The following is a 25,080-nucleotide window of genomic DNA, read 5'->3' as shown; positions in this document are numbered from 1 at the left end:
TTGAAGTAATCCCTTGAAGACACATTCTTATCATTTTAAGAAATGAGTATATTGATCAACATTTAGAGCATTATATCATGAAGAGATGGGCACAAAGTATAACTGTTCGTTTGGATCATAGTAACTATGAACTTTGTGGTGATGTAGTGACCTCAACACCTAATAGAATGAGGGAGTTGGGACTTATTTGGGCTGATTACTTATGTATAACAAATTGTTCAAATGAAGCATATGAATATGCAAAAGAGAAAATAGCTGCCCTTTACTAGCAATTACTTGAGTTTCAATTACCCAAACAAGTGGAAAATGAATTTGGGAAAGAGAAAAATGAAGAAATTCCTTCAATCCATCCTCCTGCGATTTCTAAAACAAAATGTAGTGGTAAGAGATTGAAGGGAGGTAAAGAGAAGGCATTGGAAGAGGCTTCTCGAATCAAAAGGTTCTATCGTGGTTGTAATGAGCTAGCACACAATGATAAGCGGAATTGTCCTAAGTTGAAGAAAAGGTAATTAATTACCTATTTAGTTATGTTTATAATAATTTATTTAGTATTTTTATGTATTTGTTCTCTCTTTGTTTTTTTCAAGTGAAACATCTATATCAGTAGAGGAACATTCCTTGCATGAGTTTCAAGCTTCAACAACAAATGCAAATGATGGTGAGTGTTCAAAATTACTCTTATCTATGTGGTTGTATGAGCGTTATTAGTTATATATTTGGTTGTGGTGATACATGAATCAGAAAAATTGATATTACTTTAATTATTTTGCAAATTTATGAAACCATTGAAAATATGGTTTATTACTATGAGCTACATCAGAAGATTGTGAGTTGCTTTTAGCAAATGCAGGTTACTCGACCTTTCAGATTGTGAACACAAAATCAAAGTTTGTAAGCATACATTGATACTTTTAATTATTTTGCAGGTATTCAATGAACTTTCATATAGATGTCGCCCTACACAAGTTGAGTCAAAGATATTGAAGAGCACATGGCTGATTATTAGAAGTTTTGAAGATGAAAATTTTGTTAAGTTTTGAAGCATATTATTCTTTGTTATTTGTACTATGAAATCTTCTTTATGTTGTGAATTATATCACGAAAATGCGTTTTTGTACTTTCAAATGTATTACTCCTATGTGGTTTAAACAAATGTAATTTGAGCATTAGAATTTTCATATATATTGATGGACAGATTTGATAGACTTCCCTCGAACTTATTATCGGTTACCATTTCAATACTTTGATCCCTTTAGATTACCCATGAATTAGATGCTCCTTGACCCTACAAATGTTGGCTTCAGTAATAAATGTTGGGAGACAAAAGCAAGGAAACTTTGAACATAATCCCATACATTTGAATACTTCACCAAATTGAAAAGCAAAGAAGCCCATTTTGAAAGAAGTATGTAGCACTCAAATGTTAAAAAGGTGAAATGAGCCAAATAGATTGAGACAAGGGGAAGAGGATATTCAGATTAATTTTGACATGCACCTGCTTGTTTCATAGGATGGGAGATTCATTAAGTATCCTCTTCCCCTTAGCCGTATTGCCACCATGCCGTTGACCAGCTGACCTTCTACTTAAATTGGTTGGGTCCGTCGGGTTCTCCATTAAATCCGACCCTGGCCAGGTGGCCTACCTCAGTCTGATTCCGTGAGAAATGACAATCGCTGCCCATTGATGGCATTTTTAGTTTGGAAGTTTTATCTGCCGAATTCCCTTGAATATGCTACGTAAGCCCCCACTTCAACTTCTATATTTAAATTCCCGCCGATATTTCGAACACTAACGAAGTTCTCTCTCTGTTTACTCCCCCTGTCCAGCTCAAGCTCTCAGAAAATCACAAGGGAAAACGTACGTTTTTGCAAACTCTGATATCAAGAAACTTATAGTTTCCTGCAATTATAGAATCACAGAAAATGGAAGGAAAGGAAATCTTGAAGCTGCTGAATCCATTTTCCATTCTATGCCCACCAAGACTGTCGTCTCCTGGACCGCTTTGCTCTCAGCTTATGCCGATAATGGCAAACTGTCTGAAGCACGGGCAGTTTTTGATGAAATGCCCGAAAGAAATGTTGCCTCATGGAATGCTATGATGACTGCTTATGTTCGTAGTCTGAGGATTGACGATGCCTTTGATTTGTTGTGTACCATGCCCAGTAAGAATTCAGTGTCTTATACTGTAATCATGACGGGTTTTATCAATGCTGGGATGTTGGACGAAGCAGAGAAGTTTTACTCTGAAATGCCTGTGGCTGTCCGAGATCCAGGTGTTTCAAATGCTTTGATTTCTGGGTATTTGAAGAGGAGCCGGCTTGAAGATGCTGTCTGTGTCTTTCGTAGGATGTTTCAGAGAGATGTGCTGTCTTGGAGTTCAATTCTAGACGGGTATTGCAAGACAGGAAGGATTACTGATGCCAGAGATATCTTTGAGAGGATGCCAGAGCGCAATGTAGTTTCGTGGACGTCTTTGATCGGCGGGTATTTGAGGATTGGAATGTGGAATGATGGCTTCGAGTTGTTGTCTAGGATGAGAAGAGAGAGCTGTGCCAGGGTCAACTCCATTACACTGACAATGATTCTTGATGCTTGTGCCAATATGGTTAGACTCGCAGAAGGAATTCAAATTCATGGGTTAGTTACACTTAAGGGTTTTGGGTTTGATCCCTTCTTGTGCAATTCATTGATGAACATGTATTCAAGCGTTGGTTGGGTGGCTGATGCTAGCAAGGTGTTCAGGCTCATGGATAAAAAGGATTTGGTTTCTTGGAATTCTCTCATTGGTGGGTATGTTCAGAATAATGAGCTTGAAAAAGCATTTGAAAATTTCCTTAAGATGCCAAAGAGAGATGCTATTTCATGGACTTCCATAGTTGTGGGATTTTCGAACAGAGGGAGAATGGAAGAATCTGTTTATGTTTTTGAGAACATGCCAGAAAAGGATGATGTTGCTTGGACAGCAATTATTTCTGGGTTTCTGGGTAATGGACAATATGTACAAGCTCTCAGCTGGTTTGTTCGTATGCTCAGAGACGGTGCAAAGCCAAATTCTTTCACAATAAGCAGTGCACTGAGTGCCACAGCTGAGGTGGCAGTATTGGATCAGGGAGTTCAGATCCATGTCCATGTCCTAAAGATGTGTTTAGACTCCGATCTTTCGGTTCAAAGCTCACTTATTTCCATGTATGCTAAATGTGGGAATGTACATGAAGCGTATCAAATTTTCACCAGCATCAGTGAGCCTAATCTGGTTTCAATCAACTCGATGATAACAGGATTTGCGCAACATGGGTTTGTCAAGGAAGCCCTGGAGGTATATAGGCAAATGCAGACAAATGGACACGAACCCAACAGCATTACCTTCTTAGGTGTTCTTTCTGCATGTGTTCATGCAGGTTTAGTAAATGAAGGTTTGGATTTCTTCAAATCAATGATATGTTTGTACCAAATAGAACCAGGTCCTAGTCACTATGTTTGCATTATAGATCTTCTTGGCCGGTCAGGAAGGCTAAAGGAAGCATTGGCATTGGTAAATTCTATGCCGTTTGAACCTAATTCGGCTGTCTGGGGGGCCTTATTGAGTGCTAGTCGGAACCACATGGATGTTGATCTTGCTAAGTTGGCTGCTCAGAATCTTTTTCAGTTAGAACCTCAGAGTGGGGTTGCTTATGCCGTCTTATCCAATATGTATGCTGAAGTTGGTCTCCAGGAGGAAGAACAAAAAATAAGGATGATGAAGAAATTGAGAGGGGTGAGGAAGCAACCAGGCTGCAGCTGGATTATTGTGGGTAATAAGGTTCATTTGTTCCTCTCTGGGGATCAGTCTCATGTGGAGTTTGATGAGATACAAGCTGTGCTGAGAATTTTTTTTGCAGAATTAGAATATCCTGATCAGAAGATATCATAGAGAATCAAACCACATGTATATTACAGCAAAGACCAGTTTTGCAGAGCGATAAACAGTGCAAACAATGAACTGAATTCAGGTTGTTTTCTACATGGTACACTAGAGATAGAAATATAAACAAACATGAAGGTACATCTAGAAGGAGCTGTTTCCTGCAAATGTGTTTCTTCAATCGATTAGCATTGTCAAGCACAGGAGCCAGCTCTTGAATGCATCTGTGATCGGGCGTCTTCAAACTGATAGGCATCATCAAACTTGTCATAGTTCAAGCAAGGAGGTACATACGCTGCAAAAATAGACTCCATATTTGGGACTACCTTCGCACTTTGAGAGACAACTTCCAGAGGAGTCGCATGGAAAGAGAGATAGAACCGGTTGCTACAGACATAAGCAAAGAGCAGAGACAATATGGGGAGAAATAGAAGTATGGGCGTGTAGTAAAATTTCTTCACACCAAAGTAGCCAATCATTGTGAACTGGAAGAGATACAACGCTGCCAACATCCGTGAATGCATGTGAGGCCACATCCTCCCATAGCTCTCGTACGAGGGAACGTAAACTTTTAGTGCCTGCACGACAGAACAAGAGGAATAACAGGTAAAGTTTATCACAATTAGGAAATGAAAAAAAGGGAAAGAAATATCTATTTGTATGTTCAATGAATGGACTTTTTAGAACTCTCTCTCTCCTTCAATGTTTATTTTTAAGTGAAAATATCCTCTGATAAGAGCTCACCTGGTTGCGAAGAATAAGCCACCCAAGCCCGAAGTAGGCCACACCAAATGGTATGATTAAAGGAGCTATAACAGAGTAGCAGAGTACAACAGTGAGAATCAGTAGGTCATTAGGAACTCTGGTTCCATACCCAAGATCTCCTGGAGCCCAAGCTGCTCTAAGCTCATCCTCAGTTTTGCAAAGGTATTTCCTTTTGATGTTGTAAATAACTAAAGGAACCAATCTGGATAGCTCCAATCCAAAGCCAACAAAGAACCTGAAGAAAGCAGATTTTCCTTTTGTTCAGGACACCATGAAAAAAGAAAGATGCAAAGATTATAGTTAGAGGCATCAGGAAAGTAAAAAACTTACTTGAGAGCCACAAATGTTAGGAAGAAGATTGCATTTGGAGGCAAATTTCGCCCTAGCATGGGTATTATCTGATTGGGTTGCTTCTCAACTGTCTTTAGAGAACTAAATAGAGTACCTCCAATTGTCACGCCAATAAAAACATTAAATACTACAAAGTAAAAGTATTTCCCTGATGTGGCCCTCACCACGTCGCTTTGAGAAGGGATCCCCTCCTTGTTAGACAGAAACATGAGAAAGGCAGGCAATAATGCTAAAAACACAATGAGAGCAATCTGTGGAAGGTATGCTTCTAATACTGTCTTGATTGCAGGCATGTCGACTACTGGTTTCAAGAATGGCAGCAGCTTCCTCAGGTTTGCCAATGTTGTCAAGGCAGAGATGAAACCAATTGGGATCATGTAAAAAACCACGGTCAGAAAGACAATAAAATAGATAACAGTTCTTCTTATCTGCCTCTGATAAAAGTTTATTGGTAGATTTAACCATAGCAACTGGCGGGGCTCTGGTGCTTCCGTAACCTTCCAAGTATCAGCCATCTGAGCGTGGAGTGTTTGGCCAGCTGAGAGTGCAGCTGGCTTGCTATTGAAGAAGATTAAAGCAGCAGCTGTTTGTTTTTGTGTCTCTGTCTTCCTCTGCTCGGCCTCCAATTTGGGTACCAGTTCTTTGATCTTATTGTTGCAGTCATCGATGGTGTCTACCTTCTTCCCTATGAGGCCAAGGAAGCAAGTACGGTTTGTCGGTCTTGTACCTTCAGGATTGCTTGAAGTTTTTTGGGATTCCCCAAATACTGCTTCAGCACGAGCAAGTTTCTTTCTGTAGTTTTCCAATTCTTCCCAAATTTTGTTTACCTGGGAAACATTCAGGAGAAACATAAAGCTATTAGCATTTGATTGAAGAATTAGGTTATTTAGTCATATTGCATATGGATGAGTTGGATGAGTGAACATGCTGAATTAGGCACATGTTACCAAATACAGGAAAAATTATAACGATTTTGAATTTATGCATCCAAACATAAAATTTTAAAAGTTGGAAACGATGATGAAACAAAAGCTTACTCTAAGAATCCAAAAATCAGAAAAGAGGATCTTGATAAGGGATTAGCATAATTTTTTCAATTATCGGGTAAGATCTCACTGTATTTATCCCATGTTGTAATTATCTTCTCATGTAAAACTTATTTTTTATATATTAAATTATATAAATACCACCATTAATCAATTGTAAATGTGTGGTTCGATTCAATATCTAACATGGTATTAAAGTAAATCGATTTTCTACGTCTGCCATCCTCTGAGTTTTTATTTTTTTCACTTCCTTTGCCTCTCTACTCGTAAGTCACTCTTTGCCATACCCTCCCAAGCTAAATAACCTGGATGATGCACTCTTGATTCAGTCTGCCTCGTGCTCTCTCACCGTTGCACCAGGGCCGACCATTTGTGATGAGCCTTTCGTGATGCCGCAAAAGCCTTTCCTTCCACAATTTCTTTTCTGACTCCCCTCGGCCATCCGTGAAGTTGCAAAAGCCTTCCTCTCCCTGGTGCCAGTGTCGTGTCCCTCCTCGCAGAATCCCCGCCACGACTTCTCTTTCTTCTCCCAGCCTTTTGGTCGTTGTTATCTATTCGCCCGACATTTTCGAACCTCCCAAAGCCATCATCACCATCGCAGAACTGCCTATGCCGACACTCCTGCCATCACCTTCATGTCCGTTATCATCTCGATGCATTCTGACTCTTCACCCGTTGCTAGTCATCGCCACCACCACCTCCTTCCCGAGTCTAGCACCTTCATTCCGTCCAACTTTGTTTCTATCATCACCTATGTCGTTGTTGTCGACCTTCATTGATTTTGTTGTCAACTTTGTTGGTAACCACGCTCACTTGTGTTGCACTAGCCTTCTCCCCCAATTTCATCGTCTCAGCAAATAAGTCCAGGGGGAAATTATTGCCTCCTTGACATTCCTATCCCTCATGTAGCATTCGCGCATGGGTAAACTAACACATGCGACAAGAAAAAATAGTCAACGACTGCTCTTCTACATCTCTTCATCAGATTATGCATGATTCCGTCCACCCCAGCTGCTACTAATGTTGTTGTTCTTCTACATATCTTCATCGGACGATGTGCTCTCTCTAATTTTGTCTACCCTAATTGCTACCAATGCAACTGTTCTTCTCGTCTCTTTGTTTCCAATAACCCTCGAAACAAATCTTCTTACAAAGTTAGTGCCAAGTTCACAATTTTAATTGCTACGAGACAAGATTGATCTCTTTAACCGTGACCTATCTTGAGGGGGTATGATAAGGAATTAGCATAATCCCTTCAGTTATCAGATAAAATCTCATTGTATTTTCCCATGCTATAATTATCTTCTCATATAAAGCTTATCTTTTCTATTTTAAATTATATAAATATTACTCTTAATCAATTTGTGGTTGAGTTCAATATCTAAAAGATCTAGTGTAATAGAGTTAAAAAAAACACTCTTCTTTCAAGTTGCACATTTGTAGACTCACTAAGTCAAGTTGATTTAGACTAAGATATTTTGGACTTAAACGTATGAAAAGCATACAAGGTGCAGCAAACGAATCCATCTTCTCTGTAAGAGTGACTTTTATTATGAAATAACAACATGACAAGTGTAGCAGCTAACCCGGAAGAATTACCTCTTTGTTGTCCGTAACGACCATTGATCTGTAGAATGTGTCTGGATGAAGAGATCTAAAATAAGAGTCAACCTGTTCTTTTCTGGTCTGTCCATTGGGAAGAAGAGGAGGAATGTCTCTAACCAAAACAGTGAAATGCTCAGGTTTTGGTTCGGGGGCTGCGAGGGCAGCAGCTCGCAGCTGAGAAACATGCCTATAAGCTTTCCATAATACGTAATATGTCACAAACGAAACCCAGTATGTTGCAGCTAGGAAGCCCCACAATCAAAGGAGAGAGAGAGAGAGAAATTATTATTTGATTCCTTAATTTAAGAAATAAAAAATCAATATATATTTTCTCTTAATTTTAGAAAATCATGATAAATCAATGTCATGGTTGATTTGTCATTAATTTCCTAAATTATTATATAATTTAATTTCGAAATTAATTTAATTTATCTCTTAACTTTCCCCCTTAAGTTGAATTGGGGTAAAAGTAAATATAGTTTGCTATCTTGCAAGATAAAACCTTCATCTTGTGAAGGAGACTTTCTTTGTAATTGGTATCGTTGATGGTACGATGAAGTGTCAAATGGTATAGAGAAAATCTTGATGAGATGGTAATGACTACGGAGGGGACCATCCGACATCCTATATCCATCCTGTAAAAAAATAATTATACAAACAAATAATGTGATAAAAATAGATGAATAAATGGTGTATGAAAAAAATATATTAATATGATATTTGGAAATGGTTTAGGATATGAGATTGTGTCCGTCACACAACCCATATTTCTAATACCACAAAAACATAATATCTCCCTATTGATTCAATAAATAAATCCTTCCTTAAATTTTTTTCCCTTTTTAAAAACTTAAATAAATAGAGGATTTTTTAATAAAAATAATGGCAAAAATTTCATCAAAATTAAATGAAAATTGAGGTAAATATGAGAATTTTTTGTTTGAACCAAAAATTGGTCTGGTTTGGATTAAAAAAAATGAGAAAACCAAACTAAAAACAATAAAAATGGAACGAGTCAGATCTTATATTCAGGTCGTGCATCGAATCTGGATCCGAGAAGAGGAATGTGATGTGTTTAGACGAATTCTCTGTCAATTTTCAAAAAAATGATATGGAACTGCACATCGGATTGCATAGTGGATCCTCGAGTAAACTAATCTATCTAATTCATAAATAATTTGAATAAAAAACAACGAAATAAACAATACACACAAAGTACGCAAAATTTAACTATGAAAATAAAAATAACCAAAATCAAACCTTCTGCTTTGATACATTGAAAAAATTGTATGCAAAAATAAAATTAAAGATGAAAGGAACAAAATTCACAAACCACCCGGTTCAACCCTACAAGCTTAATCCATGGAAGAAGAGAGACTAGGAGAAATTTTATTGAATCAGAATGAATTTTAATCAATATAACCTATTTATAAGCTAAAGAACGATTATTTAATTCCTTAATTAAGTATTAAAATTTCTTTAATTTAAAAAATAAAAAATCAATCAAAGTTTTCTCTTAATTGTAGGAAATCATAACAAATCAATCTATTAAATTATTATAAATTTAATTCCAAATTTTTTTAAATTAATTTAATTTATCTCTTAACCCTCTTTTCACTATACTTCGTGAAAAGGAGAAAAATAAGAGGAACTGAATTCATATTATGATAAAACCAGCAGAACTAAAATCATCTTCGGATTACAACGAAAATGAGTAGTTTTAGCAGACAAGCAGAACTAGCTTTGGCCAGAAATTAGATCAGAGAAAATCCGAGTAGAAAAAAAATTATTATACTATCTTGCCGAATTTTGTGCAGTTTTCCGTTTTGGTGAACACAGAAACTATTTACGGTAGCTTGATTCTCCATACTTTCACGAAATCAGAATTAAAAATTTCCAGAATCATCTCACCCATGTCTCCAGCTAGAGAAAAAGACAATCTGAAAGCCAACTAGTGCCAAATGAAGAAAAACAGAGCCGTCAAAAAAGACAGAAATTTCTAAACACGTATCAATTTACGAACAGCATTTACTGCGATAATCCAAAAACTGTTTCAGATACCAGTAACCGACTACTCGATATAAACAATCCGTCGGAAAGATAAATTAATACAGGAATGAAAATTATCCTGATAACCGGTAAAAACAGAAGGATCACCAAAGAACTGCAGGCTGAGGTCCCCAAACAGCAAAAACGAACCAACCATACCTGAACCCAAGAACACCAAATAGACGGCCGTATCAACACCAGCCATGGCAACAACATCCCCCTCACTTGCTTTCAACGCCTCTCCAATCCACGTAAAGGGGTTCCTCGTTCTCTTGCCATCCCACGCCTCCATGCCTTTGATAATCCTGTTGGGGTAATAGACAACTTTATTCCCGGGCATTCTCGAAAGCCATGCAAACAGAAGCATCAACACGACGAATATCACGAAAGAAGTCGCAAGGGACGTGATAAAAGAGCTGAAATCCATGGCGTCGTCACTCTAAGCCACACAAACAACTGAAAAAAGAACGTCCCCCTGTAGTTCCTACCACTCTCCCTCCATCTGATGACTGTTCAGTGACTACAAAAACTCTTCCCCGTCATTGCCCATTTCAGGGAGGATTAAGAAAACCTTAAAGCAGCCGTTGACGGGTGGATTGAAGTGGAAAAGAGTAGGTCGACAAGCACTGAAGAACGCGAACGAGTAGCAGCTTTGGAGTAAATAAACCCCCCGAGCAAAGATCAGTCGGAGAAAACGATCGGAGAACGACGAGTGGAGTAGCCGGAAAGACGAAAGCGGAACAGTCCAGAAGCCAGGCTTGAAATGACAAAATAGGTCGTATTTCGGGCCCACAATACTAGCTCATTAGGATTTCGATGATCGAGTGAAAAGCCATCATTCGCCGTTAAAGCCCAGCCCAACGATCATCAAGACCTTTAGACCCAAAACACTTGTTAAAAAGATAGGGCTATTATTATCATTTTACACCCATCTCACGTCTCTCACTTAACACACGTGGCTACTGATGAGGTCTGACGGAAATCCAGGTGGCAAATCGACTGCAACCTGGCGTTTACAGACTTTGACGGATTTTGTCCTTTAGCGCGGCGCTGCCAACTGGATAACGATATTTGCGCCGTAATCGTTCCGTGAGAAACCACAACGCGACGTTACTTCGATGAGACGCAGCTGTTATGACTCCAGTTCACACGCGTGTCATGTGGGGCTCTGCGGTTGTTGCGATTATTAATGAGATCGGATGATTGAGGCTACGTGGCAGTGACACACGTAACATTATCTTTTGGAAACAAGAAATCGTGACGTGTGTCTATTAAAGGCCGGTGGATTTAGTTGTAGGCCCATCTGTGGTCTGAGCTGGTACCGTTCGAACGATAACTGAAATTACTACATTTAAATAAAGCATCTTTGGAATTGTTAGCATCTCCAGGGTAAGTAATCATGCTTCCCACCCAAGAAAGGGTCAGGTAAACATGGAACTTCCATTTCTTTAACCGAACCAGTGACTAACCGCCACGTCAGATTCATGACAAGGGCCTGAGCTCTCCTTTCCCCCCCTCTCCTCCCTATATAACGTGCATTAATCCCACCCGAGTGAGACCTGAAGTGGCCCACATTCATATCTCATGTGGGCCTACATTCAAGCCATGGACCCACAATTTTTATGGTTGACGCCTGTAGTTGTAACACTACTATGGACGACGGTCTTCATCATTAGGGAGATGCGCAACAGGAGACGACTTCCTCCGGGCCCATCCAGATGGCCCATCTTCGGCAATCTTCTCCAACTAGGCCCACTTCCCCACCGCGACCTCGCCTCATTCTGCTCCCGGTATGGGCCCCTCGTCTATCTACGGCTGGGAAGTGTCGATGCGATAACGACTGACGATCCAGATGTGATACGCGAGATCCTGTTTCGCCAGGACGACGTCTTCGCGTCGCGCCCGCGGACGCTCGCAGCCGTCCATCTCGCGTACGGGTGTGGGGACGTGGCTCTGGCCCCGGTGGGCCCGCACTGGAAGCGAATGCGGCGGATCTGCATGGAGCACCTTTTGACCACCAAGCGGCTCGACTCGTTCGCGGACCACCGCGACCAGGAGGCGAGACACCTGGTCCGGGCCGTGTGGGTTCGGTCGGAGGCCGGAGAGCCGATAAACCTCCGGGAGATGTTGGGCTCCTTCTCCATGAACAACGTGACCCGAATGCTGCTGGGGAAGCAGTACTTCGGAGCGGAGTCCGCCGGCCCCGGCGAGGCGATGGAGTTCATGGGGATCACGCACGAATTGTTCTGCTTGCTGGGGTTGATCTATTTGGGGGATTATCTTCCCTTCTGGAGGTGGGTGGATCCTTACGGCTGCGAGAGGAAGATGAGAACAGTGGAAAAGAGGGTCGATGAGTTTCACAGTATGATCATCGAGGAACACAGGAAGAAGAAGGAGAAGGTCGGGAGTGGCGATGTCGACGAAGAGGGAAAGATGGATTTTGTTGATATTCTTTTGTCTTTGCCTGGTGAAGATGGGAAAGAGCATATGGACGATGTAGAGATTAAAGCTCTGATCCAGGTAAACATCTCCGATCTCTGAGTTTGTCTGCTGATGGGGAAGGGAAATCTTGTTCTGAGTCTCATTCTTTGCAGGACATGATTGCTGCGGCTTCGGACACCTCGTCTGTAACGAACGAGTGGGCGATGGCGGAAGTGATCAAGCATCCCCGAGTGATGCGGAAGATACAAGAAGAGCTCGACTCGATCGTGGGTCGTGAGCGAATGGTCACGGAGGCCGACCTGGTGCACCTTAACTACCTTCGCTGCGTGGTCCGTGAAACCTTTCGAATGCACCCGGCTGGTCCCTTTCTCATACCTCACGAGTCGACTCGTTCGACCCGGCTAATGGGTTATGAAATCCCTGCCAAGACTCGGGTCTTCATCAACACGCACGCGCTGGGACGGAACGCACGTATCTGGGACGGCGTCGACGAGTTCCGGCCGGAGAGGCACCTTTTGACCGGCGGTGGTCGGGTTGAGATCAGCCACGGCGTGGATTTCCGAATCTTGCCGTTCAGCGCCGGGAAGAGGAAATGCCCCGGGGCGCCTCTGGGAGTGGTATTCGTTCTAATGCCTCGTGCTCGCCTTTTCCATTGCTTTGACTGGGCTCCGCCTGGTGGGCAGCGGCCCGAAGAGATAGATACGTCAGAGGTCTACGGGATGACCATGCCAATGGCCAAGCCCCTTGTCGCCATGGCCAAGCCACGGCTCCCTCGTGACATGTACAGTTGAAACGGATGCCATTGATCACGTTCTCCATGGTCGACATCATTGAGAAACGGATGAAAGCGATAAAAATCATAGCAGAATCTCCTTTTCTTTTCATTTTTTTTATTCTCTGTTCTTGCTAATTATCTCAGAGAAAATTGAGAACCAAGTCGCATGGCTGTCAATCTTTTTGGATTATGAATTGTAATTCTTTCCGAGACAAAAATCTCTATAATATCTGTGCAAGAATATCTATTTCGATACGGAATGAAGGACAAATGGACAATCAAAGCGATTACGGTCGGTAGATTCGGAGCTGCAAAAGAGAAGTAGCAGTAACAGGTGTAACCATGCTGCGAAGACGATGCTGAAAAAAGAAGAAGACCTCAGCGCCGTTGAATCTGTAGCCTCCAACATGACAAAACCAGAAAGAAGACGAATTTAGCGCGTCATTGGAGTTCAAAAAATCCAAATGAGTAATCACTGCATTTACTATTTTTAGCCCTGGAAGGAGGCAAGTGTCTGCAAATCCTATCCATTCTTCCCCTATAAATACTCCCCCTTGGGTCCTCAATCATCAAGCAAAAAACACTCACACAAGTTCTGATCAATTAGAGAGCAGAGAAAGAAGACGATGAAGGGAGCAGCAATCTGCATTCTTTTCGTGCTCGCCATGGCTCACGTGAGCCAGGGAGCTGTGACCTGCGGACAGGTGACCTCGGCGCTGGGGCAATGCGTGAGCTACCTGACCGGGAAGGTGAACTCACCGGAGGCGGCGTGCTGCAGCGGCATTCAGACTCTGAAGGGACAGTTGACGACGACGGAGGACCGGCGGCAGGCCTGTGACTGCATCAAGAAGGCAGCTGAGGCGATCAAGGACGTGAAGGACGAGGCAGTCAGCTCCCTTCCTGGTGCATGCAACTCCCCGCTCCCCTTCGCCATCAACAAGAACGTGAACTGCCAATCGTAAGCTCTTCCTTTCCGAGTACCTGAAGCTTTGTTTTTCTCTTGCATGTCGATTGAATTTTAATTCTTTGTTTGTTTGTTTGTTGATTTCTATGGTGCAGAATTCCATGAACGTGAGCTTGTCAATGGTGGGAAATAAAGAGAGGGAGCATGAACGAGTTGCTACCTCAGCTTTTATGTAGTAGAGATGTATCATGGTGGTTTTTGATAAAGGTTCCTCTATGTAAGCCTGGTAGAGAGCTACGTCTTGTAGTGCATGGCTACGTAAATAAAACCGGTTTCTTTACTTACATCCGTCGCTCTCTCTCTCTCTCTCTCTCTCTACATAAAATTGGCCTCTCTATAACTTGAGCTCTCTAAATAAAATGAGAAAATAGTGAATAATTTCTAGTACGAGCTCTCTTCATATTATGTACAACCTCAACACTTCTAAGCTTTATCTCTCTACCTCCACCTCTCTCCCGTTGATCTTCATGGCTTCCGTGGTCCACGGATCTCTCGCCCTCTCTCCCTTTCTAGATCTCTCTCCCTAAGGGTCTATTGTTTGGATCTCCATGGAAAAGAAAAGAAAAAAATTGATCATTATTATTTTAAAAATAGTTACTGAAAAGGAGAATTTGATCATTATCTCATTTTTACTAACTATTTTTTGGAATAATAATAGTCAAAAATTTCTTTTATTTTCTTTTCTAAGGGTTCTAAACATACCCTTAATCTTCACAGCCTCCCCCTCTCCCTCTCTATATTTCTCTCCATTGATCTTCAAGGCCTGCCCTATCTCTTTCTCTCTCTCTCTCTCTTCTCCCTTGACCTTGTTCTCTCTCCCTCTGATCCCCCTCTCTTACATATAAAATTAAGCTAAAGTGTTGTATTTATTCCTATTTTTTTGTTAGGAAGCATCAACCATTCACTCAATGCAAATAAAAATCATGTTAAAAGTTACTTAATATGTGTTATCTTAGGCGATTCAAACTCTATCACTGTCCCTCTAGCTTCATATTATATATATGAAATATAAAATCAAGAAAATAAAAGGAATTAAATAAACTAGTTAAATAGGCAATGTGCTATCATGCATACACAGACTTAATACATAAAGTAGAACAAGATGATGTATATATATTTGTTAAAATTTTACCTAATCAGATAATATGACCTGATTTCATTGAGGTTCAATTGGGTCCCGAGTTGGTCATACATTACTTTTATGAAAGCATTCATGTCTTATATTTCATTAAATAAAAATGGTAAAGATATAATTTTTACATATAGGCTTATTTGCTCAGTTGGTTATAGCGTCATGCTAATAACGCGAACGTCACAGGTTTCGAGACCTGTATATGCCACGGTTTTTTTTTTTTTTTGTTTTTAATATGAAAATAACTTCCCCGAGCAAATTGCTGACCACCGATAAACTTCCAACAATCAACTGCATTTTCTATGATTGAAATTTCATACATTTTCAAATCTCTGTAAGCTGCAAACAGCAACGATTTTTAATCTCCTCATCGCACTGCTTGCATGAGGACTCCAATTCCGCCTTTTCGTCAACAACAGTAGCTCGACTCCAACTCAACCAAATCCTGCAAGTTTCTTAATTTATCTGTGTAGAAATGTAGCTCTAAAGACGGAAACATGAAAAATTCATAAAACCCGTTAGAATCACAGAGAATACGGAGCAGAAAAAGAGGCAGACGAAATGAGAGAGACTTTTCAAAATTACTGTCGAGGGCTTGATTTTGGGCATTAGCTGCAGGCAAGTTTCTTCTCTGAACGCACTTGTCTAGCCTATATCTTTAATGTGTGAAACTCCGGCACAACTTGCCGGAAAAGGTGTGGGGAATTAGTCCGTCAGCTATTTGAGACATTGCGACAGAGACGAGTTCTCCTCCGCAGATCCCAACTGTTACGGCCAGAGCAACCAAGAAGAAGTGCAATGCCCACACGCTTCGCCATCTTCTGCTAGTGTTACGGTAATACTCTGCCCCTGGAACTGATAGACGATGGGAAATATACCGTGTTTAGGCCTGAAGTCCCCTTATTACGTCTTGAGCTTTGTTTAATGTTGAATTTTTTTTAAAGATAAAAATTTCACTAACTTGATGTAATTTAAGTGTACGTGTCTCTATTTATAATATAAGAAACAAGTAAAACCCAATTACAGTTAAATTACCCTAATCCAAGTTATACCCAAAGTTGAACACTAAAAGATAAGTTCTAAAATAATTAAATAACTAAATATAAATAGAAGACTAATATAACGAAAACATCTTTAACTGAGAATCTTCTGTGAAATTTCCTTTTGTGAGACTCATGTAAGACTCCATCATAAGAGTTATGACTTTGTAAGGCTTCTTGTTGTGAAAGTTAGGTGAGACTCTTCCATAGTTATTGGTCGTGATTGCTTCGATTTTTATTTTCATAAGATTATTTAGAAAAATAGTACGACAATCTTATTTGGCCAATTAGCTCAGTATTCTGAGTAATAGCAAAATATTATAAAAGCTGGGAACCATTTTTTCTTAAATCATGGCCTTGTCACATGTTTTCTCATGGGTCAGTTGCAAAAGTTGCTTGAATGGGAACAACAACAAACCCCAATCCAAACAAAGCAATCTTTCATCACACCTTTCTCTTTCTGGTTCTTCTTTTCTGCTCCATGCCAAATGACGAAACTCACTTCCGGACAAACATCTCTAACAATCTTAACCAACTCGTGTCCTGGATTTCTTTTCTGAACTTACAAATACCTCACTGAATCACTCAAACGTCAGATTCAGCATTAATCCCAATTGCAGCAGGAAGAAGATGAAGAGCACAGTTATCTGGGTATTGTTGCTCATGGTGGCACCTTGCCTGGCAGAGCCGCTCCGTGCAGGCGACGATGGGGGGCCAGGGGGAGAGATAGTTGCCTGTAGTCGAGTGATGGCCCTCATGGCAGAGTGCTTCACTTTCCTGAGAGGACTGCAGTCCACCCCGCCGGCGCTGTGTTGCACCGGAGTCCAGCGGCTTTCTGAATTGATATCTGCTCCGGATGACAAGCAGCTGGCTTGCAAGTGCTTCAACCGGGTCCTCCCCATTTTCCGACGAGTGCAACCCAGTGCCTTGTCTGAGCTTCCCAAACAATGCCATGTGAAAACTTCTTTCTCACCTGGAGATTGTTAGCAGCTACAAGTATCCAGGATGGCCTGTAATTTTTAACTTGTTTCTTCGTTTTGCAGTCTTTTAGAGGTCTCTGTGTTGACCAATAACTTCATTAGGGAGCGGTGAGAGTGTCTGTTGAGCACTAGACGTTGTAGCAGCTAGTAATGTCCGGGATGAGTTAAAATACGTATAGATTACAAATAAAGGCTACCCTTTCTTCTCATTCAGTCTCTTCTCCATTTTTTTTCTGCTTTCATTTCTGCATAACTACTTGTTGGCATAATTCACAGTGAAGAATGACCAACCATGGAAAAGAAAATAATGCTAGTTTTCCAGGGAGGAGAGGTCTGATAAAATTTTTTGGCATCAAATGTCATATGGTCCATTACTCCATAATTAAATAATTAAGTATCCACATGTTGCAATCAGCCTCTCCAATAGATTCGAGGAAAGTATTACCTGGGTCCACATCCATTTGAGGAGGATCATCGTTTAAATACACCGGTTTGTCTTTGCCTGAGATACACATCTCAACAACCTGGGATAGGTTCAGTAAGGTCCGAGTCAAGTCTAGTCTGGTCCGAGCCGTTGGGTTTATTCGACTTTGAGTCTAGTTCGTCTAGCCCGGTCCGGGTCTCTCTTTCCAATTACTTCTGCCTAAGTTAGGAAATGGATTTAATTGAAAGGTCACCGTCATGCCCCATGGATGACCTCTAAATAGCTCCGGACGAGAGAGCTTCTTTGTTAGGGCTCCCCTAAACCTCACGGGACGGGAAGGCTTCCGTCGTCTCCGGAACACCTTTTTGCACGTCGGAGGTTCAGCCAAAGTCGGCGGTCACCGTGACCGTTGATCTGTTTTCTGCCACCTTCGGAGAGGATGGCTCACCATAGTGGGAGTTTCCGATTTAGGAGATGGGTCCGTAGCAGAGGAGAAGATTCTTCCCTCCATCAAGGATCGGAGCTCACCGATGTCATCATCGAAAGAGCTCACCCGCTCTGAGACCATATCATATTTTCCTCTGATATCTCTTTCTTTTAGTTTACATGGGTATTTATACAAATTAATTTACAAGATCAATATTGGAGGATTTCCTCCTGTAATCTCAGATGATAAATCAGGGGAGGATTTTCTCCTCTAATTTCTCAGAGGATAACTTAGATGATTTCCTCTTTTGATTCCTTGGAATACGACTCATGCCAACAAATTATTTATAAAAAAAATACACTTTAACAAGATTTATGATTAGGGAAAACTTCGGTGTCTATTTATGATTAGGGAAAAATTCAGTGTTTGTAATATACGTTGCTTCTCATTTTCAAGACTTTGAGCCATAGTTCTAATAGGGAAGAGGTGAAGTTCAAACATCAAATGAGAGCAAAAGGTGCACCTTAAATTAAGAAAAATAGTGGAAGATTAATTGGTTGATAGATTGCCAAAATCTAGGAACAATTTGTGGAAAAGGATATATTAAAGCTTAAAGGAATTGAATAAAATTGTTCAATTTATGCAATTGATAAATTAATGATTTAAGTATAAAAGATAAATAACCAAATTTTATTTCAAATACTCTAGTTGCTTTCAAGGCAAAGTTGTAATGAGAAAAATGGTTTAAGACTATTTTATGGTGGATTTGTTTTGCCAAAACTTCTGATTTCAACCAAATACTTTAAATTTCTTATATTTAGTATTTTATTTTGTCGAAATATACAACATATTGACTACTTAGAGGGAACTAATCAGAACATGGGCCCCGTCAATGCGATGAAACCCATTTTTTACCAGAGTTATCAGTAAACGACCAGGAGGCCCTTAATTCGAACAAGACGACTTTCTGCATTGCCGCCATTTCTTCTCTCAATTCTCAAGACGCAGAGTCATGGTTCCCGGGAGAGAACGGCCAAGGCTTTATACTTCGACGGGTATGGCGGACGAAAGACCGCGTTTCGAAGGGATTTTTGGTCTTTTCTAGCAGATTGGAATCGAAACTCTGTTCTGAAAGAGGGGGGGCTCGTTCCATGGTTTGCCATGCCTAGTCCTAGGACTATCATCAGAGTCGTGGATAAATGCAAGAATATTAGACAACTGGGACAAACCCACGCACAAATCATTGTAGCAGGACTTGGCGATGACAAGTTTGCTATCAGCAGACTTATGGACTTCTGCTCGAACCCAGTTCATGGAGACCTGAAGCACACTTGGACGCTCTTTCAGCGAACCGATTACCCCACTATCTGCATCTGTAATACCATGATCAAGGCCTTCTTCCTGAATGGAGATTTTCTCATGACTGCTGAGATTTATATGGGGATGTTGCTTGATCGCTCCTACCCTGATAATTACACTCTCCCTTATATCTTAAAAGCTTGTTCTAATCTCCAAGACTTAAGGTTTGGGGAACAGGTTCATTCCCATGTTGTAAAACTAGGATTCGTGTGTGATATTTATGTTGGCAATACTTTGATGCTGATGTATTCGGTTTTTGGTGATATGAGAGCTGCTCGATACTTGTTTGATATCATTCCTCAGAGAACAGAAGTGGCTTGGACGGTCATGATTTCTGGATACTCCAAGCAGGGGGATGTGGATTCTGCGTGTTTTCTATTTGACGAGGCTCCAGTGAAGGATAGAGGAATATGGGGCTCCATGATATCAGGTTATGTGCAGAATAACTGCTTCAAGGAAGGTCTGAAGCTGTTCCAGTTAATGCAGTTGACCAATGTGGACCTTGATGAGTCAGTTTTGGTTAGTGTTCTTGGTGCCTGTGCTCAGCTGGGAGCTCTAGAACTTGGAATATGGATTCACAAGTATGTGGAGCGAATTGGGTTGTCAGTTGGTGTTCGATTTGGTACTGCTCTTGTTGACATGTATAACAGATGTGGTCGTTTGGGTTTAGCAAAAAAAGTCTTCAATGAACTGCCTCAAAGAGATTCTGTCTGTTGGAATGTTATGATTTTGGGATTGGCAATGCATGGGGATGGAGAGGGTGCATTTAAGCTATTTTTAGAAATGAAAGATAGTGGGTTTACCCCTGATGGAATCACCTTTATTGCAATTTTTACTGCATGTAGCCACTGTGGAGAAGTGGAGAGAGGTTTGGATGAGTTTCATAAGATGAAATCGGTATACAACATCGAGCCTAAGTGTGAACATTATGGGTGTGTTGTGGACTTCCTTGGTCGAGCTGGTCTTTTTGAGGAGGCAATTGAAATTATTCAAAAGATGCCTGTTTTGTCCAACACCTCAGAAGAAGCTATTGTTTGGAGGGCCTTATTAAGTGCATGTTTTATTCACTGGGAAATCAATCTGGCAGAGCTTGCAGCTAAGCATTTGGTACAATTAGAACGGCACAGTGGAGCTTATGTGCTACTTTCTAATATCTATGCAGCGGCTGGAAGATACAGGGATGCAGTACGTGTGAGAAAATTGATGAAGGAAAAGGGGGTGCAGAAGGTACCAGGCAGCAGCTCAATTGAGGTTCATGGTGTTGTTCAAGAGTTTATTGCTGGCGAAGAAACACATCCTGAGATAGAAGAAATCTTTAGATTATTGGAGAAGATGAACACACAGTTAGAGTCTGGTTAGTCTGATTGTGGCCAAGCTAGTTCCAAGGATGGAGATGCTCAAACGTGAAATTACCTAGTAGGCAGGGTGAGCTTATTTTCTTTGATTTTTGGAATCCACATTCTCTGCTTTTCCAGAGTGACTGCTAGGTCCTTTTCATTTTTTCTTAGAGCTCGCTCGCTCTCGCACACTTCGCACACGCCCGCGGGCACATAGAGTTTTTCATTTCTTTTTCGAGTATAATTTGTGATTGAGATTCTTGATGCTTGTATTGACCATGGTTTTATGCAGCTAGCAACCTGACACAAGCCTCCTCTTTCATATATTCTTGGGACTAACAATTGAGTGCTTTGCTGGTGATGATATTTGGCAAACAATACCTGGTATTGAAAGCAGATGCTTTGGCATCCCATTCTTTTTCATACATGTTTCTTTTATGTTTTTGTTTTCTCAAAGACTGAGGTGTTTGCCATGTTTGGCAGGGAAATTTATTTCAAAATACGATATTTCTTGTTCCAGTGATGTCATATTCAAACATGGTTGTGTTAAGCTAACAATTTCTAGTTTGGATTATTAGTTGAGCAGATGAAGCAGGAAGCTTAGGCCACACGCTTGACCTTCAAAATCGTGTCATGACCGGTCTACAGATTGTGACATGAAGCAGATCAATTCTGGTAAATGATTTTTGCATTGCTTAAAAAAGGAATTTGCTTTCTAAAGCAGAACTTTATGACATAACCACATATAGGAAGAGGATTGCAGATATGCCATATTGAACAAATCGCTATACTCAACTCGGAACAGGCTCTGATCCTCTTAAGTCAATCCAACTCATAACATGCCATGCATATCCGAATTGAAGGTGCTAGGATTCAAGTGAAATCTCTGTCGGCTAAATGGATTTGCCTATTTTGGATCTGGCTTGATCTGGGTTTTCCTAGTTGCTAAAACTGAAGCCTGCAATTGACTTATTTTCTGATTGAGTTGAGTTGAACCTTGGCATGCCAGGTGTTTTGAGCATATCAGTTTAACTAGTTTATCTTTGGGTGCAGGCGTTGTATGGTGAAGGATTGGTAATCATATCAAAGAGCTAGATATCTCTCTGTCAGGAGACATGAATCGGATTCAGGAGAAGTGGGAATCATCAATATTCCATGGATGCCATTGAAAACTTCAACTTATTCATATCTTTTACATTTCTGGCGAATCTAAGTACAATTCCCAACTTGTTAAATGATTTATCAGGGACAGAATTGTTTCACAGGTATCACTGCTCTACATTTATTTATGTTTCAACCACTAAAAAATGAATTTCCATTCCTTGTGGGTCAGTTTGTCATGGACGAAAATAAGAGGCTAAGCCAACGCTGACCCCGACGGCTAGGCCAGGAGAGGGGATTTTTCGGCCATCATATCTGGCTTGGGCTTACACTCGCTTCTTTTGGGCCAGCCCGTTGTGGCCTTAACCTCAAAGCGCTGAAACAAGCTCTCCACAGCACTGAGCTCCTCCTCCACGTTCAGCTCCTTCTCTTTCCTCCTCTCGAATCTCTCCCGGAAGCCATGGATTTTTTCCTGTCCCACCACCACTTCCTGCGCTATCTCCACCATCTTCACGCGAAGCCTGGCGTTCTCCTCCTGCGCCTCCTTCATCTTCCTCTTCTGCGACCGATACCCATCCAGCGATTTCAGGAGCTGCTCTGAGAGCCTCTTATTCCGCTCCTGGAGCGCCTGGTTTCCTGAACTCTCCCTTACTTCGATCTTCTGCTCCTTGTGCTCAGCCGCGCAGTGTTGAACCATCTGCAGTAATCTCTCGTTCCGGACTTTGAGATCGTTGATGTCTTCCTCCATGCAGCTTATTTCTTGGACCTTTCTGGCGAGTTCAGCAGCCATGATCTCCTTCTCCTTGCCGAGGCTCGAGAACATCCTCTCGAGGCTCTTCCGTGCTTCATGGCTGGCGGAGAGCTCTCTCCGCAGCGCCTGACAGTCATCGTTGACGGGCTCGGGGGGTTTCTTATCTTTCGGTATTGGAGTACGTCGGAGCTCGGTTTTGCACCGGCGAAGCACGGCTTCTTTCCGATTAGGGGGGATTGATCTTTCGATCCGGCATCTTATATCATCAATAATGCTGATCATTCCGGCGATTCTTTGCGTTGTCCGAGTGGACTCGTCCCTCCGGCACGCTTCATTGTGTTCTTGAATTAGCTTCAATAACAGCTTCACGTTTGCAGAGAGACCTGTTAGCAAATAACATCAGAAATCAGAACGAGATGGACAAAAACGAAAATTCGTTTCTGAAAATTCTCCATGATCAGAATGAGAGAAAACCAAAAAAAAAAAAAAAATCGAAACACCCAGAAACATATCCTTCTACCTTTATATTTCATGTGAATTCTAACCCATTTAAACCTACAAGAACTCGTCTGGAAACTAAACAAAGAAAGGAGAGAAGCAGACGAATCACCTTCAAGAAACGAATCATGATTAGCCACAGGAATGAAATCATTAAATGAACTGGCTCGAAGTCTACTCATCACCAACAGATGCAAGAGAAAGACGAGGACAATCCGGGGTTTCCTAACCAAAAAAGCCAAGCCTCCGCCACTGCACCACCCGTTCACACCTGATCAAAACTGCAGGGCAGCACAGTGCAAAAAACAGAAGAAGAAGAAGACAAGACGAAGAGCGCAGACGAACGAAGGAGAAAACTGGGCTTTATTCAATCCCAGAGAATATTCAAATATTATTATTGAGAGATCCAGGAAGAGAGGCAAGTCAGGTGAGTTGGCATCTCATTTCCTTTTCTCTCTCCTACAAACCTGTAAACCTGTATTTTGCCGGTCTCAGGAAAGCTATTTGCAGGTTATAAATCCTCCGAAACTCTAGCTGGTTCCTTGACATAATCAAATGGGTTGTGGCCATTGATTATCTTCTTTTATTACACGACAGCTGGTGCCATTCGGCCCCAACATCTCAAGCTTTGCTTTTGACTTTGACCCTCCGTAGAATCTTCCTCATCAACTTGCCCATGCATGAGTGTTGTTGGATGGGAGGAGCTCCCCAAATCTCTCTCTAGAAGGAAGGGACTCCCCTAAATCTATCTCTTACTTTCTTATAAGATTAAATCGAAATTGTCAATATATATAGACCTAGTTGAAAAACGGAGAACCGAGATGTCTCACTAGATACACGAGACTACGTCTTCAAGAGATGCCCAACCCTGAGCCTATCAACATTACATTAGCTATAGTGTTTGAAACATGGATTGACTAAGTAGGTTAAGTGAGACATGGGGAGCAGCTGGAGACGCATCTGCACCATGCCCCAGCCACATGTTATCACAGTAGGCGAGGAGTTTTGGTGGGGGCGTTAGGCGGCATTCGCGGCCATTATTGAGCCAACGATGGTCAGCGACACTGCTGATTGCTGATATTTTTTTCTCTGGTTTGGTTGCGGCCATGTGAGGTAGATTTGAAGATGTTTTCCTCTCTCTCTCTCTCTCTCTTCAAACGGATGAGATATTCAACTTCGAGAATTCTCAGTTCCATGGGCCTCTCTCTCTTTCTCGTGGCTTGTTGATCCTCTTCATACACAACTTTGTTTCACCTGAAGATTGACACAAAGAGACCTCTTCATAGCTTTGCTTTGTCTAAAGAGTTGTTCATCCTCTTCATACTTATATGTTAAAGTCTTCTCACTACAAGAAAATAAACATCTACCAAAGAAGTTTTCACTGGGGGGAGTCTAAAAGAAAAATTCATTGATAGAATTCACTAGCATGTTTTCGCTAGTAGAACTTTTGCTAGTGAATTTATAAATTCGGTAATAGAAATTAAAATTTTTGCCAATGAGTTCTAAATTTGTTGGCAAAGAGTCTATTCTATGCCGATAATTTGGAAATTTGTTGGCAGATGGCAATGTTGCTTTCTCGGTGATTTTTTTTAAATTATAATTATCAAAAAATATTTTTTTGGAAAAAGTAAAAAATTGTTAAAAATCATATTTTACCCTTTTAATATAAATACAATAAAATTATAAAATATAAAAATAATCAATTATCAAATGTATATAACAAGAAAAATATATACAATAAAGTCCCATTTTTTTTATAAATTATAACAAACTTTTCTAAATAATACAAAATTAAAAAAATTTGTACACCATCTATGGGAAAATTTGAAGATGGATGACTCTAAATTTGCATATTATCCTCGGTAGACTTCATCTTATTTTCATAGTCATTTAGAAGATTATTCAACTGCTCTTCAACATGACGCTCAACTTTTTAGTTTGAGACTGTACTTTTCCCAATTGCTCTTGAGTTTGGATCAACACCTTTTTAATGTTTTGCAACTCCTCCTTCATCTGTGAAGACAATTGAGATGAAGATGATTGGACCATCCTAACTAAAGGAGAATGAGTTAAACCCAACCCCTTAACATACCCAAACCTAGCTCCACGAATACTATACACAATGCCACACT

General features: G+C 40.9%; 5 protein-coding genes across 5 annotated transcripts; 3 read left to right on the top strand and 2 right to left on the bottom strand.

Annotated features, from left to right (window-relative positions):
- The first annotated feature begins 1,666 nt into the window (after positions 1 to 1,666).
- Positions 1,667 to 4,532, top strand: LOC137951648 (pentatricopeptide repeat-containing protein At1g53600, mitochondrial). Its single transcript, XM_068798467.1, has 2 exons — positions 1,667 to 1,737; positions 1,828 to 4,532. Exons 1-2 carry the CDS (start codon positions 1,731 to 1,733, stop codon positions 3,909 to 3,911), a joined length of 2,091 nt encoding a protein of 696 aa, XP_068654568.1. The 5' UTR covers positions 1,667 to 1,730; the 3' UTR covers positions 3,912 to 4,532.
- On the bottom strand, positions 4,084 to 10,145 carry LOC137951306 (CSC1-like protein ERD4). The gene is made up of 6 exons (XM_068797890.1): positions 9,806 to 10,145; positions 8,682 to 8,757; positions 7,664 to 7,928; positions 4,998 to 5,845; positions 4,647 to 4,902; positions 4,084 to 4,480 (listed from the first exon to the last, which is right to left on the bottom strand). The coding sequence occupies exons 1-6, from the start codon at positions 10,143 to 10,145 to the stop codon at positions 4,097 to 4,099; spliced, it is 2,169 nt and encodes a 722-aa protein (XP_068653991.1). The 3' UTR covers positions 4,084 to 4,096.
- Positions 10,146 to 11,398: 1,253 nt separating this feature from the next.
- Positions 11,399 to 13,009, top strand: LOC137951305 (cytochrome P450 703A2). The gene is made up of 2 exons (XM_068797889.1): positions 11,399 to 12,238; positions 12,313 to 13,009. The coding sequence occupies exons 1-2, from the start codon at positions 11,399 to 11,401 to the stop codon at positions 12,949 to 12,951; spliced, it is 1,479 nt and encodes a 492-aa protein (XP_068653990.1). The 3' UTR covers positions 12,952 to 13,009.
- A 5,997-nt stretch (positions 13,010 to 19,006) lies between these two features.
- On the top strand, positions 19,007 to 21,853 carry LOC137952399 (pentatricopeptide repeat-containing protein At5g66520-like). Its single transcript, XM_068799554.1, has 4 exons — positions 19,007 to 20,686; positions 20,891 to 20,982; positions 21,177 to 21,273; positions 21,652 to 21,853. The coding sequence occupies exon 1, from the start codon at positions 19,064 to 19,066 to the stop codon at positions 20,618 to 20,620; it is 1,557 nt and encodes a 518-aa protein (XP_068655655.1). The 5' UTR covers positions 19,007 to 19,063; the 3' UTR covers positions 20,621 to 20,686; positions 20,891 to 20,982; positions 21,177 to 21,273; positions 21,652 to 21,853.
- A 126-nt stretch (positions 21,854 to 21,979) lies between these two features.
- On the bottom strand, positions 21,980 to 22,732 carry LOC137951304 (microtubule-associated protein 70-1-like). Its single transcript, XM_068797888.1, has one exon. It carries the CDS (start codon positions 22,730 to 22,732, stop codon positions 21,980 to 21,982), a length of 753 nt encoding a protein of 250 aa, XP_068653989.1.
- Between the last annotated feature and the right edge of the window lie 2,348 nt (positions 22,733 to 25,080).

Source organism: Aristolochia californica, unplaced genomic scaffold, assembly GCF_029961685.1.
Source record: "Aristolochia californica isolate CCGP_79_NKW_82.1479 unplaced genomic scaffold, dmAriCali1.0.hap1 SCAF_15, whole genome shotgun sequence".
NCBI lineage: Eukaryota > Viridiplantae > Streptophyta > Magnoliopsida > Piperales > Aristolochiaceae > Aristolochia > Aristolochia californica.
Note: the sequence above shows the minus strand (reverse complement) of the source record. Positions and strands in the feature narration are given on the sequence as shown.

Coding starts and splice junctions, on each gene's coding strand:
- LOC137951306 (XM_068797890.1), bottom strand. CDS start 10,145: ATGGATTTCAGCTCTTTTATCACGTCCCTTGCGACTTCTTTCGTGATA. Junction 4,903..4,997: donor CTAACATTTGTGGCTCTCAA/GTAAGTTTTTTA, acceptor TGCTTTCTTCAG/GTTCTTTGTTGGCTTTGGAT. Junction 4,481..4,646: donor GGCTTATTCTTCGCAACCAG/GTGAGCTCTTAT, acceptor TCTGTCGTGCAG/GCACTAAAAGTTTACGTTCC.
- LOC137951305 (XM_068797889.1), top strand. CDS start 11,399: ATGCGCAACAGGAGACGACTTCCTCCGGGCCCATCCAGATGGCCCATC. Junction 12,239..12,312: donor AGATTAAAGCTCTGATCCAG/GTAAACATCTCC, acceptor CATTCTTTGCAG/GACATGATTGCTGCGGCTTC.
- LOC137952399 (XM_068799554.1), top strand. CDS start 19,064: ATGCCTAGTCCTAGGACTATCATCAGAGTCGTGGATAAATGCAAGAAT.
- LOC137951304 (XM_068797888.1), bottom strand. CDS start 22,732: ATGATCAGCATTATTGATGATATAAGATGCCGGATCGAAAGATCAATC.